The sequence below is a fragment of the Oncorhynchus nerka genome, linkage group LG21 (genome assembly GCF_034236695.1).
Source record: "Oncorhynchus nerka isolate Pitt River linkage group LG21, Oner_Uvic_2.0, whole genome shotgun sequence".
Classification (NCBI taxonomy): Eukaryota; Metazoa; Chordata; class Actinopteri; order Salmoniformes; family Salmonidae; genus Oncorhynchus; species Oncorhynchus nerka.
Window position 1 is genome coordinate 2,002,425 of NC_088416.1, and position 13,267 is coordinate 2,015,691.

Sequence of the window (13,267 nt, forward strand, 5' to 3'; positions counted from 1 at the left end):
CCATTCTGCATTGGAGTCATCTTGTTTTTATACCTAGGACAGACCCCACTCAAGTTGCCTCCTATAATGCCATTCTAGTAGAACCTGATACTGTAAGGCTGGTGTTACTTGAAGCAGTTTGAATGCAACTTTAGTTGATTTGTTAAATGTGAACCACTTCCTATAGAGTCCTTTCATACATGGTATGAGTAGTATTTCATCTTATACAGTATAAACTCATACATTTGAATTACAACCTTTTCATGCATAATAATCATCTCCACGCCTATCCATCCACAGGTGGAGAAGTCCACTCTGAACTCCCAGAGTGCATCACTCCTGGCCCAGAACGCTCAGCTCCAATGCCAACAATCCAGCACCGAGGGTGATAAGGAGGTGGCCATGCGTGAGCGCGAGGAGCTGCGCGGCGTGCACGACCAGCTCCTGAGGGACCACGAGAGGCTGGCGGCGCTGCACGAGAGACAAGCCATGGACTACGAGGCCCTGATGGGGAAACACGGTTGTCTGAAGAACGTCCACCGCACTCTGGAGCTGGAGCATAGAACGCTGGAGGACAGGTAGAGGAAGGGGACCAGAGACCATTCTGATTCTGGCATGGTTCATAATATACCATTTGAATGCTTGAGTAATGGTTGCTTAAATTCCAACTCTCAACATAAACATACTTTTTTTTGTGTGTAGCTATGTTATGTTCTCGTGCAACAATGAGGATATCTGTTGTGCCACCAAGTCAAATGGATCTTGAAAAATCATGTGGATTTTAGAACTACAGTATATAGGTTCTACCCGTTCATATTTTATCAAAGACACTCATCAATGGCTGTGACACTTATTTCCCATCCATACAACAACAATGAAAACAGCAACTGAGAGGAAAGCTCTCTAAGTAACCACGATGGTGTGTTGCTGTAGGTACAAAACCCTGCTGCAGCAGAAGGCCAAACTAGTGGGTCTGGAGAAGGCTCTGAGAGAGGAGCAGGACAAGATGTCTGTGGAGAAGGAGCAGCACAGGACCACCGCCTCAGAGTGTCGACAGCTCCGGGACGAGAAGGACTGGTGAGGGGCGCACATGGCATAACACACACACACACACACACACACACACACACACACACACACACACAGCATCTCCTAAAGATGACAAAGACTCCCTCTACACACAGCATAGCTCACCACACACATATAAGCTCACAATAAAGATAGTTACAGGCCAATAGCTTTTACCTAGAATTCAGAGAACTTTGCTTGTCTAACTTGTTCTTATCAATATGTTTTTGCCTTACTTTGTCAGAGGGTTTCTTCTATGTATATTTCTATGTGCCCCCAGGCTGAACCAGATGTACCGTCAGCTGTTGAAGGATCAGGAGGAGCTCCAGGCGGACCATAAGAACATGAAGACCCTGCTGAACAGCACCAAGCTGGAGCAGGCCAAGCTCGAGTCCGACTTCAGCAAGCTCAGAGAGCAGTACCAACAGCTAGACATCACCAGCACCAAGCTCACCAACCAGTGTGAGGTATGAAGGATATATTTAAGCAAAAGGCTTGAGGGGGTGTGGTAAATTACCAATATACCCACGGCTAAGGACTCTTTAGCAGTGATACAGTGCCTTGCGAAAGTATTCGGCCCCCTTGAACTTTGCGACCTTTTGCCACATTTCAGGCGTCAAACATAAAGATATAACACTGTATTTTTTTGTGAAGAATCAACAACAAGTGGGACACAATCATGAAGTGGAACGACATTTATTGGATATTTCAAACTTTTTTAACAAATCAAAAACTGAAAAATTGGGCGTGCAAAATGATTCAGCCCCCTTAAGTTAATACTTTGTAGCGCCACCTTTTGCTGCGATTACAGCTGTAAGTCGCTTGGGGTATGTCTCTATCAGTTTTGCACATCGAGAGACTGACATTTTTTCCCATTCCTCCTTGCAAAACAGCTCGAGCTCAGTGAGGTTGGATGGAGAGCATTTGTGAACAGCAGTTTTCAGTTCTTTCCACAGATTCTCGATTGGATTCAGGTCTGGACTTTGACTTGGCCATTCTAACACCTGGATATGTTTATTTTTGAACCATTCCATTGTAGATTTTGCTTTATGTTTTGGATCATTGTCTTGTTGGAAGACAAATCTCCGTCCCAGTCTCAGGTCTTTTGCAGACTCCATCAGGTTTTCTTCCAGAATGGTCCTGTATTTGGCTCCATCCATCTTCCCATCAATTTTAACCATCTTCCCTGTCCCTGCTGAAGAAAAGCAGGCCCAAACCATGATGCTGCCACCACCATGTTTGACAGTGGGGATAGGGTGTGTTCAGGATGATGAGCTGTGTTGCTTTTACGCCAAACATAACGTTTTGCATTGTTGCCAAAAAGTTCAATTTTGGTTTCATCTGACCAGAGCACCTTCTTCCACATGTTTGGTGTGTGTCCCAGGTGGCTTGTGGCAAACTTTAAACAACACTTTTTATGGATATCTTTAAGAAATGGCTTTCTTCTTGCCACTCTTCCATAAAGGCCAGATTTGTGCAATATACGACTGATTGTTGTCCTATGGACAGAGTGTCCCACCTCAGCTGTAGATCTCTGCAGTTCATCCAGAGTGATCATGGGCCTCTTGGCTGCATCTCTGATCAGTCTTCTCCTTGTATGAGCTGAAAGTTTAGAGGGACGGCCAGGTCTTGGTAGATTTGCAGTGGTCTGATACTCCTTCCATTTCAATATTATCGCTTGCACAGTGCTCCTTGGGATGTTTAAAGCTTGGGAAATCTTTTTGTATCCAAATCCGGCTTTTAAACTTCTTCACAACAGTATCTCGGACCTGCCTGGTGTGTTCCTTGTTCTTCATGATGCTCTCTGCGCTTTTAACGGACCTCTGAGACTATCACAGTGCAGGTGCATTTATACGGAGACTTGATTACACACAGGTGGATTGTATTTATCATCATTAGTCATTTAGGTCAACATTGGATCATTCAGAGATCCTCACTGAACTTCTGGAGAGAGTTTGCTGCACTGAAAGTAAAGGGGCTGAATAATTTTGCACGCCCAATTTTTCAGTTTTTGATTTGTTAAAAAAGTTTGAAATATCCAATAAATGTTGTTCCACTTCATGATTGTGTCCCACTTGTTGTTGATTCTTCACAAAAAAATACAGTTTTATATCTTTATGTTTGAAGCCTGAAATGTGGCAAAAGGTCGCAAAGTTCAAGGGGGCCGAATACTTTCGCAAGGCACTGTATATTGGCCATATACCACAAACCCCGAGGTGCCTTATTGCTATTATAAACTGGTTAAAACGTAATTAGACCAGTAAAATACCCGTGATATGGGGTCTGATGTACAACAGCTGTCAGTCAATCAAAGTTCAGGGCTCGAACCACCCAGTTTCTAATAATACTTTCACCATCCAGGTTAATTTGAGTTATAATTAAAAATATATTTACCTAAAAGCATCCATTTTAATCAATCAAAACTAAAAAAAATCCAATATTCTGTACAGTTGAAGTTGTTGTTGATCGTATTGTAATGAAACAGTCGGGGAGTGCGGCTCGAACCCTCCACCTTCTGACCCGAAGCCCAGTGCGCCATCGACTGTGCCACAGAAGAATGCTCGTCTGGCAAAGTCGATTCTCCCCCCTTATTAACCCAGGGTCGTTACAGCATTGCTGGCAAAGTAATTGGATTCTGTATTCCCCAAGCACTATACGAAGAGGCTATGTGAGGATATACGCATTCGCATTTGCTCTCAAAGCAGTTTTAGTGCCAGATTGATGTGTTGTAGTGATTCTATCATTAAAGAAGTCATTGACATATACTATGTGCTCTTGTGTCTAGCTGCTGAGTCAGTTGAAGGGGAACCTGGAGGAGGAGAACCGGCACCTGCTGGACCAGATCCAGACCCTGATGCTGCAGAACCGCACCCTGCTAGAACAGACGATGGAGAGCAAGGACCTGTTCCACGTAGAACAGAGACAGCACATGTAAGGGACCCGTCTATCTGGCTGAAGGCCGAGTCGTAGAGCTTTAACCCCTTGCATTCTAACTTGCGGTTAATGGACTGAATTAGAAGTTAACTGAACCAAGTGAAATAGATGTTCCACCACAAGCAGCAGACTCTGTACAGTATATCTACAGTATATAAGAGCATAGTTTGTACAATAGTAGCTACAGCCACAGTATAGTTCTTCTCATAATGATCAACGTATTCACATTATGCTAAAACAATGGGCTTCACATAGGACACAAGGCATTCCAGAGCAGCACAAAACAAAAGGCATTGATTCAGCTATAGAGCACCGTTGCACCAAAAACACAGTGCATCCCATCATATTTAGAGCACCAAAACCACTGGGCCTCTGAGTTTGACAGAGCATGGATTATTGATGTCGTCTGCCATCTGTAGTGCCAGTTTAGAAAAAAGGTTGGCTGACCTAAAAACAAATCCTCTCTCTCTGCTAGTGTCAACGTTGGCCTATATGGAATAAATCTCCCCCATTTTGAGTTTATCTTCTGGACATATGGGGCATACTAAGCTATGTGTAATATGTAGGAAAGTATGGAAATATAACATTCACATTCTTTTCACCTGGGTGGTATTCATTGCGGCATGCAACGGAAAACGCTTTGCAACGGGAAATGGAAATGAGAGTTCCTTATTGGACGAGTACATGTAGTCCCTCACTGTTGCAGTCCATTTTCTTTCCGTTTGCTGCCTAATAAATACGACCTTGGGGTTTGATGGTGTTTAAAGGTGCCAGGTGCGACAGTGTGACGGTTCAGACAGTTCAGTCAGAGTTTATTCTGAGACGTAAACACACCAGCCATCTTTGCAGCAGCGCCACCTCTTCTGTTGATGTTACCTCTCTGTGTGAAACACTGTGTTTTTCTCTCCTCTCTCAGAGACAAGCTGAATGAGCTGAGGAGACAGAAGGAGAAGTTGGAGGAGAAGATCATGGACCAGTACAAGTTCTATGACCCCTCACCCCCACGGAGGTACAGTGCCGTTTGGAGAGGAAATCAATTCACTTTGACAGTGACAAAATTCATTAGTTTGGATACAGTATTAGTTCGTTTTACCTGTTTATTTTTAAGACAGTTTTCCCATCAGGGACTAAGTTTATCCTATTCTATATTGATTTTAACATATATATTATATTTCCCGAGGCGTGGGAACTGGATCGCCCTGAAGATGAGGAAGCTGATGAAGCCGAGGAGCCGCGAGCGTTGTGGCCCCGCCTCCTCTTCTGACCACCATCGCTCCCTCACCCCCACACGCTCCGGCTCCTTCGAGGCCCTCCCGCCCACCTCCCCCTCTGCTTCCTGTTGCCAGGACAACGGCTCCTTCGTGGGTTCGGACGGCTCGGGTGGGTCCACCACTTCCCCCCGGAGGAGCAGCAGTGAGTATGACCTCCTTATCCCCTCCCATTGGTCCCGTCTGAGAGCCCTGATAGGCCAGTCAGAAACGGGCTGTCCAATCACGCTCCACCATCACCGCAGGCCCACCCATCCTGCTACGAGCTATAGGCCAAGAAGAGAGAGCGACAGCTAGGCCCCTTCCCCCGCCACGGCCGACCCCGCAGCCACGGCCATCAGGGATAGAACAGAAAGATTTGGGCGGAGCCAGTTACTGCAGGGAACCTCCCCCAGCCACCACTGATTGGACAGGGAGACAGAAGTCACTCAATTGCTACATCTTTATTTGACGGCCCTACAAGACAGACTCTTCCCATTTGAATCAAGATAGAACTGCCTCCCAGGCTCTTTACACAGAGATCTATGAGAAGGAATAAAAATTATCTGTTGGAAGCTCATCTGTTGCTGTGCCATTGTATAGGAGTCTCCTGGGTAGGAAATCATCATACACACTTGACTTCTGAAGTGGTAAGATGTAGGGCGGCTCTGTCTGTATCTACCCTGTATAGCAGGATAACTCGCCTCTGACCCTACGAGGTCCGGAGCCTGATGGTTTTCTGTTTTACATAGTAATTAATTGCACACACCTGGTGTCCCAGGTCTAAATCAGTCCCTGATTAGAGGGGAACAATTAAAAAATGCAGTGGAACTGGCTTGGAGGGCCAGAGTGTAGTTTGAGGGCTGTGTAGTATACGTGGGTTTCTATGACAGACAGTGCATGCAGAAACACTTGTTACTTAGTGTTGCACTACGGATGTGTCTGCATGTTTCTTTATGTGGATCCTTCCCTCAATAAGGCCAAACTCGTGTTTTGTCTATTTCTGTCTATCCCCATGTCTGTTTTGTGTGTGTTAACGTGTTCTCTCCGTTCCCCTCCCTTCATCCTCCCCTGTTTCTCCCTCCCCTGTTTCTCCCTCCCCTCCCTTCATCCTCCCCTGTTTCTCCCTCCCCTCCCTTCATCCTCCCCTGTTTCTCCCTCCCCTCCCTTCATCCTCCCCTGTTTCTCCCTCCCCTCCCTTCATCCTCCCCTGTTTCTCCCTCCCCTCCCTTCATCCTCCCCTGTTTCTCCCTCCCCCCTGTCCCTTCATCCTCCCCCTCCCTCCCCCCCTGTTTCTCCCCTGTCCCCTTTCTCCCTCCCCTCCCTTCATCCTCCCCTGTTTCTCCCTCCCCTGTCCCTTCATCCTCCCCTGTTTCTCCCTCCCCTCCCTTCATCCTCCCCTGAATTCTCCCTCCCCTCCCTTCATCCTCCCCTGTTTCTCCCTCCCCTCCCTTCATCCTCCTCTGTTTCTCCCTCCCCTGTCCCTTCATCCTCCCCTGTTCCCCCCTCCCTTCATCCTCCCCTGTTTCTCCCTCCCCTCCCTTCATCCTCCCCTGTTTCTCCCTCCCCTCCCTTCATCCTCCCCTGTTTCTCCCTCCCTGTCCCTTCATCCTCCCCTGTTTTCCCCCCCTCCCTTCATCCTCCCCTGTTCCCCCCCCTCATCCTCCCCTGTCCCCCCCCCCCTCATCCTCCCCTGTTTCTCCCTCCCCTCCCTTCATCCTCCCCTGTTTCTCCCTCCCCTCCCTTCATCCTCCCCTGTCCCTTGTTGTCCCACACTGTAAAGTGTCCACTCTGAAAATCTTTCCCCTTATGAGGAACAGACTTAAGGATAAGGACAAAGTCAAGTCCCTCTTTCGTCGTTCCGTGTGTAAGAAACATGATGGGTCGATGTCTCGTGACTACCTCATCTTGGCTGCGACCTGCCTATTTTCTCATCATTAGCGAACTATTAGCCTGGGTCCCAGATCTGTTTGTGCCGTCTTCCCAACTTCTTAGGATTGACAATTCCATACGAAGTTGGCAAGACAGCACAAACAGATCTGGGACCCAGGCTAGTGAACAATGCTTTACCTTATTCTTTAGTCTACCATTGTTTTAATGAATGCAGCAGAAATCCTCCGAGACAATACTCTTGGAATTACGTGTAGAGTTCTGCAAAGTGTGCAGCTTGTCATCCTTCCTATGATTGAGTTCAGCCATAATAATGCTATATATTGCAATTTTGATACCCATACCCACTCTTTCTCGCTGTTAGCATAAGCATCCGCCACTCTTCTGTTCTCCATGCCATTCTGCAGAGTTGCCCACGAGGTCAGGGGAATGCTGCATTGCAGAACACTGGTACTGCAGAATGTTTTTAGTTTCTCAGGACCACATTGCTGGAAGGCAGGAAGACTCTGACGGAGGTTGTGAGGCTAAAACCGTAGTTATTGATCAACGTCATACTTTTCAAGTGAAGCGTGTAGAATATTCTCTCCTTTGAATGAAAGACAGGAAGGGAAAGAAAATATAGGACTTCCCCATTAACCAGAGGCAACTCAAGTCATCTCTCTCCACCTCCACCCCCAGCCCTGAATGACCTGGACAAACTGAATGACTTGGTGTACCCCTCAACCCTGTCTGAGGACCCTGAGCAGCTAGAGGGGTCAGGGGTCACAAATGACAGATCCAGGAAGGAGTCTATGACCTCATCCATGAGCGACTCCATCTTGTCCATCATCAACCATCAACACCAGCCCACCACCACTCCTTTGTTTTATCCCACCACCACCACTGCTGCTGCCGCTGCCACTGATGGCAATGAGCGATGTTTGACAGGTAGAGTGATTCCACCATCCATATTACGTCCTTCCATTTGACATCTTCATCAGCTATCTGCTAGTTTTAAGAATCATGCTACAAGGGTACATTTGCCAAGGGGTTTGAGCTACAATGTCTCTATAGGGATCGTGTTGCTTCATACATCTGCAATTCCGTTTGTTTGAATGAACACTACCACTTCCCATATGCTTCTCTTGCTTTTAACCTGACCAGTTTGACCGCAACACCCCCTTGCTCCTGGATACCCCATACAGTGTTGTCTCATTTTCTGTCCTCTGCCATTTTGTGTTGCACAGACAAGGATTGTAATGACAGTGCTGTGGCGGCTGACTTTGACGACGGGGACGAACTACAAAACCGCGGTAAACAACATCCCGCTAACTCATTATTTGAGGTTTCCCAAATGGCACCCTGTTCAATACACAGTGCACTACTTTTGACCAGAGCCCTATAAAGAGAATAGGGTGCCATTTGAGATGCAGACTAATGTATGCAGGTGTATAAGGAGTTCACATGAAGAATAAATCAATATCTGTTACCATGGCCTTTTTTCAAGTGAATCTCTTATTTTGCTCAAAGTAGCTTGAACAGCTTGATAATACTGCCCTCTATAGGCATAAATAATGATACATGCATTTACTAGCTTGTATTGTCACTTATGCTATGTTTATTTGACATGAAAAGTGTTTATAATACATTGTGAAAATGCATACATTTTCCAGACAGTTGTAATCAAGAGTGTAGCCTGCTATTGGTGTAACCTAAAGCGACGTTCTCTCTGCGGTTCCCCCAGGTCTGAATGGTGTGCCGAGCCGTGCCCAGAGCCAGAGCAGTGGAGAGTTCAGCCTCAGCCTAGACAACGAACCCTGGTCCAACGGCAGTAGCCCAGTCCAGCCGCCTCCGTCATCCCGCCGCTCCTCTTCCTCCTGCCTTCCGCCTAGCGATACCTCCACCCCCCGACACACACGGCAGAACCCCTCGCCGACCACACACACACAGCAGCGATCCACTTCCTTAACACACACCAGCAGCAACAAACACAGAGAGAGGGTAGGAGTAAAGAACTCCTCACCTATTGCCATAGCAAACACCCAGGGTTCAGTTCCCTGTAGGGGGATGGAGGTGGGTAGCACCCAGGACCCCTGGCCCAGAAGGAGTTTCCTCAGGAGGTGCGCCAGCGGCAGCAGAGCCCCCCAGCGCCCTTCCGATGGGAATGTCCCCAAAACAGCCGTACTACGTCGATCTGGATTAGGTCTGAACAAAGCTCCGGAGACCACCACCACCCGAGCCTCAGCCATGTCCCCGACCACGGTGCTCTTCGTCCAGGGTGAATCTTCCTCGGTGTCTGGGTGTCTCAACTGTTTCTCCACCCCGTTGGGGAAGGAGGCGCGTCTGAGAGGGCCATGGTCTCCTGCCTCTCTACCCCGGGCCAGTAGCGTCATCTCAACAGCCGAGGGTTCCTCGCGACGATCCAGTGTCAACAGTGACTCTAGGGTGATGGCGAAGGTAGATCCCTTACCTATCATGGAATCTGATGGGAGCCCGAATCAGGAGACGGACACGGTTAATCAGAATCAGAACAAGCAGAACAATCCAGAAGAAAGAGACACTGATAATCACCCACCACCACCGAGCAAACCCCCCAGAGACCCAGCGGTAGCCACCGATCGACCCAAATCCACCTGCCAGGAATCCCTCTTCGGTGGCACCCCGTTCAACCTAGACTCTGTCTTCTCAGACACTATCTTTAGCGAGTCGGTAGTCACCACCACTACTAGTAACAACAGCAATAATAACGATAAGAACCAGACTTTCCTCTGTCTGAACCCAGAACTGGAGCGTAACGTCAGTTTCCCGCCCCTGAGTCAGGGGTCCACTAACGGCACGGCACTGGGACGCATGGACAATGTACATAGCCACAATGGAGGACAAGAAGACTGTGAGAGTAATACTGTGGAAATCACTCCGTGCTGATTGCTGATGACAAGCAGTTTGTAGTTGCATGTATACGGTCCTGTATTTAGTTCTGCAATAGAAACAGGGAGTTGTGGATGTCAGTACCAACCATTACCAACGTAGAACTAATCATTACCAATGTAGTACCAACATTGTTTAAAAGAGATGCAAACATAGTTATTTCCTATTGTGTTGATGCAATAACTGTTCTTCTTCTTATAGGTGCTTTTGAAGTAGTGATGTTTTGGTTTTAGGAACTTTTCACAAGTCATTATAACTCTGTGTTATACAGTATTATAAGATCTCTGTTACTGGGCTGAGATTATAGACTGTATATAATGATAAGATGAACTGAAAACATACAAAGACACATTCACATACTATACTTGTTTCTCTAATGTACAGATTTTTATATATTTAGTCCAAATGAAGATGTAAATAGAATGGACTTTTAGGGAATAAGTTGTTGTTTTCAAAAAAGCACATTGACAATCTTCCTTTGTTGTTTGACAAAAGTTTTCAGTATTATGTTTTTATTAGTATTTATAAGCCTGTGTTTTAATTTGTGTTAACAGGCCGTGTCAATCTACAAATGCTTCAACTCCCTATTCATATGTACTTTTTGTTGTCCCATACAGTAGATCTAGTTATACACATAAATCCTTCAACCGAGAAACCACAGCTCTCTGTCCAGAGTGTTGATATCACATACAGACTAGTAGACAACATGTACATTACATTACCATGTTAGTTCAGAACGTTGGACATTACAGTGAATTTATAATAACAAACACAATCAGTAATCATCTGATTAGGAAAAACGCACCAATATGGTTCTTCGGTCGTGTGTCATGTCACATATCATATCATGTGTCGTGTCATGTGGAGACTGAGTTTGTGTTTGGTTTGTTCAGTTTGTTTATTTGTGTGCTTTTCATTGTCTCTGCTTCATTGTCTCTGCTAAAATCAGATACTGAGATTGTCCTCAGTGAAGATGAAACCTTGTAAATGTAAATGTGTGCAGGGACTTCAGGAGCCACCGTTGAATAAAGCCCTTTTCATTCCTTTAATATATTACGTTGAGTCTGTTTTCATTTCTGATTCTAGAAGTAATGAGTGAGAACGCATGTCATTCTCAAGAAAATGTGCAGACAAAAATATAAACGCAACATGCAACCATTTGAGAGATTTTACTGAGGTGCAGTTCACATAAGGAAATCAAACAATTGAAATCAATTCATTAGGTCCTGGGCAGGGGTGCTGCCATGGGAGGGCCTTGGATGGCATAGGCCCACCCACCTGGCAGCCAGACCCACCCACTGGGGAGATAGGCCCAGCCAATCAGAATGAGTTTTCCCCTACAAATGGGCTTTATTACAGACAGAAATACTCCTCAGCCCCTGGTGTGGTCTGCCAAATTCGCTAAAACCACATTGGAAACAGTTTATGGTAAAGAAATTAACATTGAATTCTCTAGCAACGGCTCTGGTGAACATTTCCACAGTCAGCATGCCAATTGCACGCTCCCTCAAAACTTCCGACATCTGTGGCATTGTGTTGTGTGACAAAACTGCTAATTTTAAAGTGGCCTCTTCTTTTCCCCAGTACAAGATGCACCTGTGTAATGATCATGCAGTTTAATCGGCTTCTTGATATGCCACACCTGGCAGGTGGATGGATTATCTTGGCAAAGGAGAAATGCTAACTAACAGGGATGTAAACACAACATTTGAGAGAAATAACCTTTTTGTACATATGGAACACTTCTGGGATTTTATTTCAGCTCATGAAACATGTGACCAACACTTTACATGTTGCGCTAATATTTTTGTTCAGTGTAGATACATTGTAACCAAATGTCAGCAAAAGTTTTCAGTTTTTCCACAATGTTACATGTTTCTGAAGGTCACAGTGCAGTGACTCATTGACAAGTACTGAAGTTGAACTGCTAAACCACTGCATTTGTTGTTGAATTCTACGATATTTGATGATAAATCTAGATGTGTAACATGAGTGACCCTCATTAGAGATGTATTGTGGTTTTAATGAAGATACAAAACACATTCAAATAAAATTATACAAAATTTACTGAAGATAGAAATGGATGGGGTGGAGGCTTAGGGATCAGGGTTGGGGTCAATTCATTTTCAATTCAGTCAATTCAGTAAGTTAACTGAAATTCCAATAGCAATTCAAATTTACCTCATTGCCTCCTATGAGAAAAAATTGGAATTTCAGTTGACTTGCTAAATTGACTGAATTGATCTGGAATTCACCTCAACCCTGGTAGGGTTTGGTGTGGGGGTGAGGAGCAGGGGTGTAGGTGGCGTTGAGGAGAAACAGAAGCATCATTCTGGATGCCTTCAGCAGTGAGTGAGTGTCGTCAGTGGGTGACTTCAGCATTGAGGCGGTCAACCAAGTGAATGTGCTCCTTCTTGGAAGCCACTTTAGCCTGAAAAACAGACAAGTAGAATAGAGAAAATAGAGACAAATATTTTAAAGACAACCATTAACAAAGGATATTAGTATAACAATAGTTAATAAATGATAACATATTACAGTACAAAAGACTATATAAGTATTACTGACAGGCATCCTGTTCTTTCTTGTGAACAGTCTCCGTAGAGATGAGATGAATCCACCCCTTGTTTTCTTCTGATTGGCAACAGCAGTGGATGAAACAATGTGGCCATCAGCGGTAGAGGTAGACATTTTCTCAGCAGAGTGCTCCAGGCTGGTAGCAATAGCATCAACTTCATGGACCGAAGCATTGCAACTCTCGGTTGAAAACATAGAAATAGTGATGACTAGTCTACTTCTCTTGGTTGAGACATCAGCCACATGGACCTCAGGTTGGTTGGAGTCTCTCAGTGTGGAATCATCATGATCCTTCACTCTAGCATCACTGCTGGACAGAACCTGAGACACTAGGCCTGCAGCAGACTGGATCAGGTAATTATCCACGATGGTAACACTGGTGGACAGAACCTGAGACACTAGGCCTGCAGCAGACTGGATCAGGTCATTCTCCACGATGACAACACTTTTGGACAGAACTTGAGACACTAGGCCTGCAGCAGACTGGATCAGGTCATTCTCCACGATGACAACACTGGTGGACAGAACTTGAGACACTAGGCCTGCAGCAGACTGGATCAGGTCATTCTCCACGATGGTAACACTGGTGGACAGAACCTGAGACACTAGGCCTGCAGCAGACTGGATCAGGTCATTCTCCACGATGGTAACACTGGTGGACAGAA

At 45.7% G+C, this 13,267-nt stretch overlaps 1 protein-coding gene across 2 annotated transcripts in view; it reads left to right on the top strand.

The window, feature by feature from the left end:
* LOC115127532 (girdin-like) overlaps positions 1–11,051 on the top strand; it is a 33,600-nt gene extending 22,549 nt beyond the window's left edge. The window contains exons 21-29 of one of the 2 annotated variants that reach the window (XM_065006180.1): positions 280–557; positions 913–1,056; positions 1,328–1,514; positions 3,833–3,978; positions 4,898–4,990; positions 5,162–5,394; positions 7,797–8,045; positions 8,345–8,410; positions 8,842–11,051. In XM_065006180.1, coding sequence (XP_064862252.1) covers positions 280–557; positions 913–1,056; positions 1,328–1,514; positions 3,833–3,978; positions 4,898–4,990; positions 5,162–5,394; positions 7,797–8,045; positions 8,345–8,410; positions 8,842–10,022 — 2,577 coding nt within the window. In that variant the 3' untranslated portion in view covers positions 10,023–11,051. The remainder of the gene's footprint in view (positions 1–279; positions 558–912; positions 1,057–1,327; positions 1,515–3,832; positions 3,979–4,897; positions 4,991–5,161; positions 5,395–7,796; positions 8,046–8,344; positions 8,411–8,841) is intronic. The other variant, XM_065006181.1, reaches the window with a different exon arrangement.
* Positions 11,052–13,267: the final 2,216 nt, after the last annotated feature.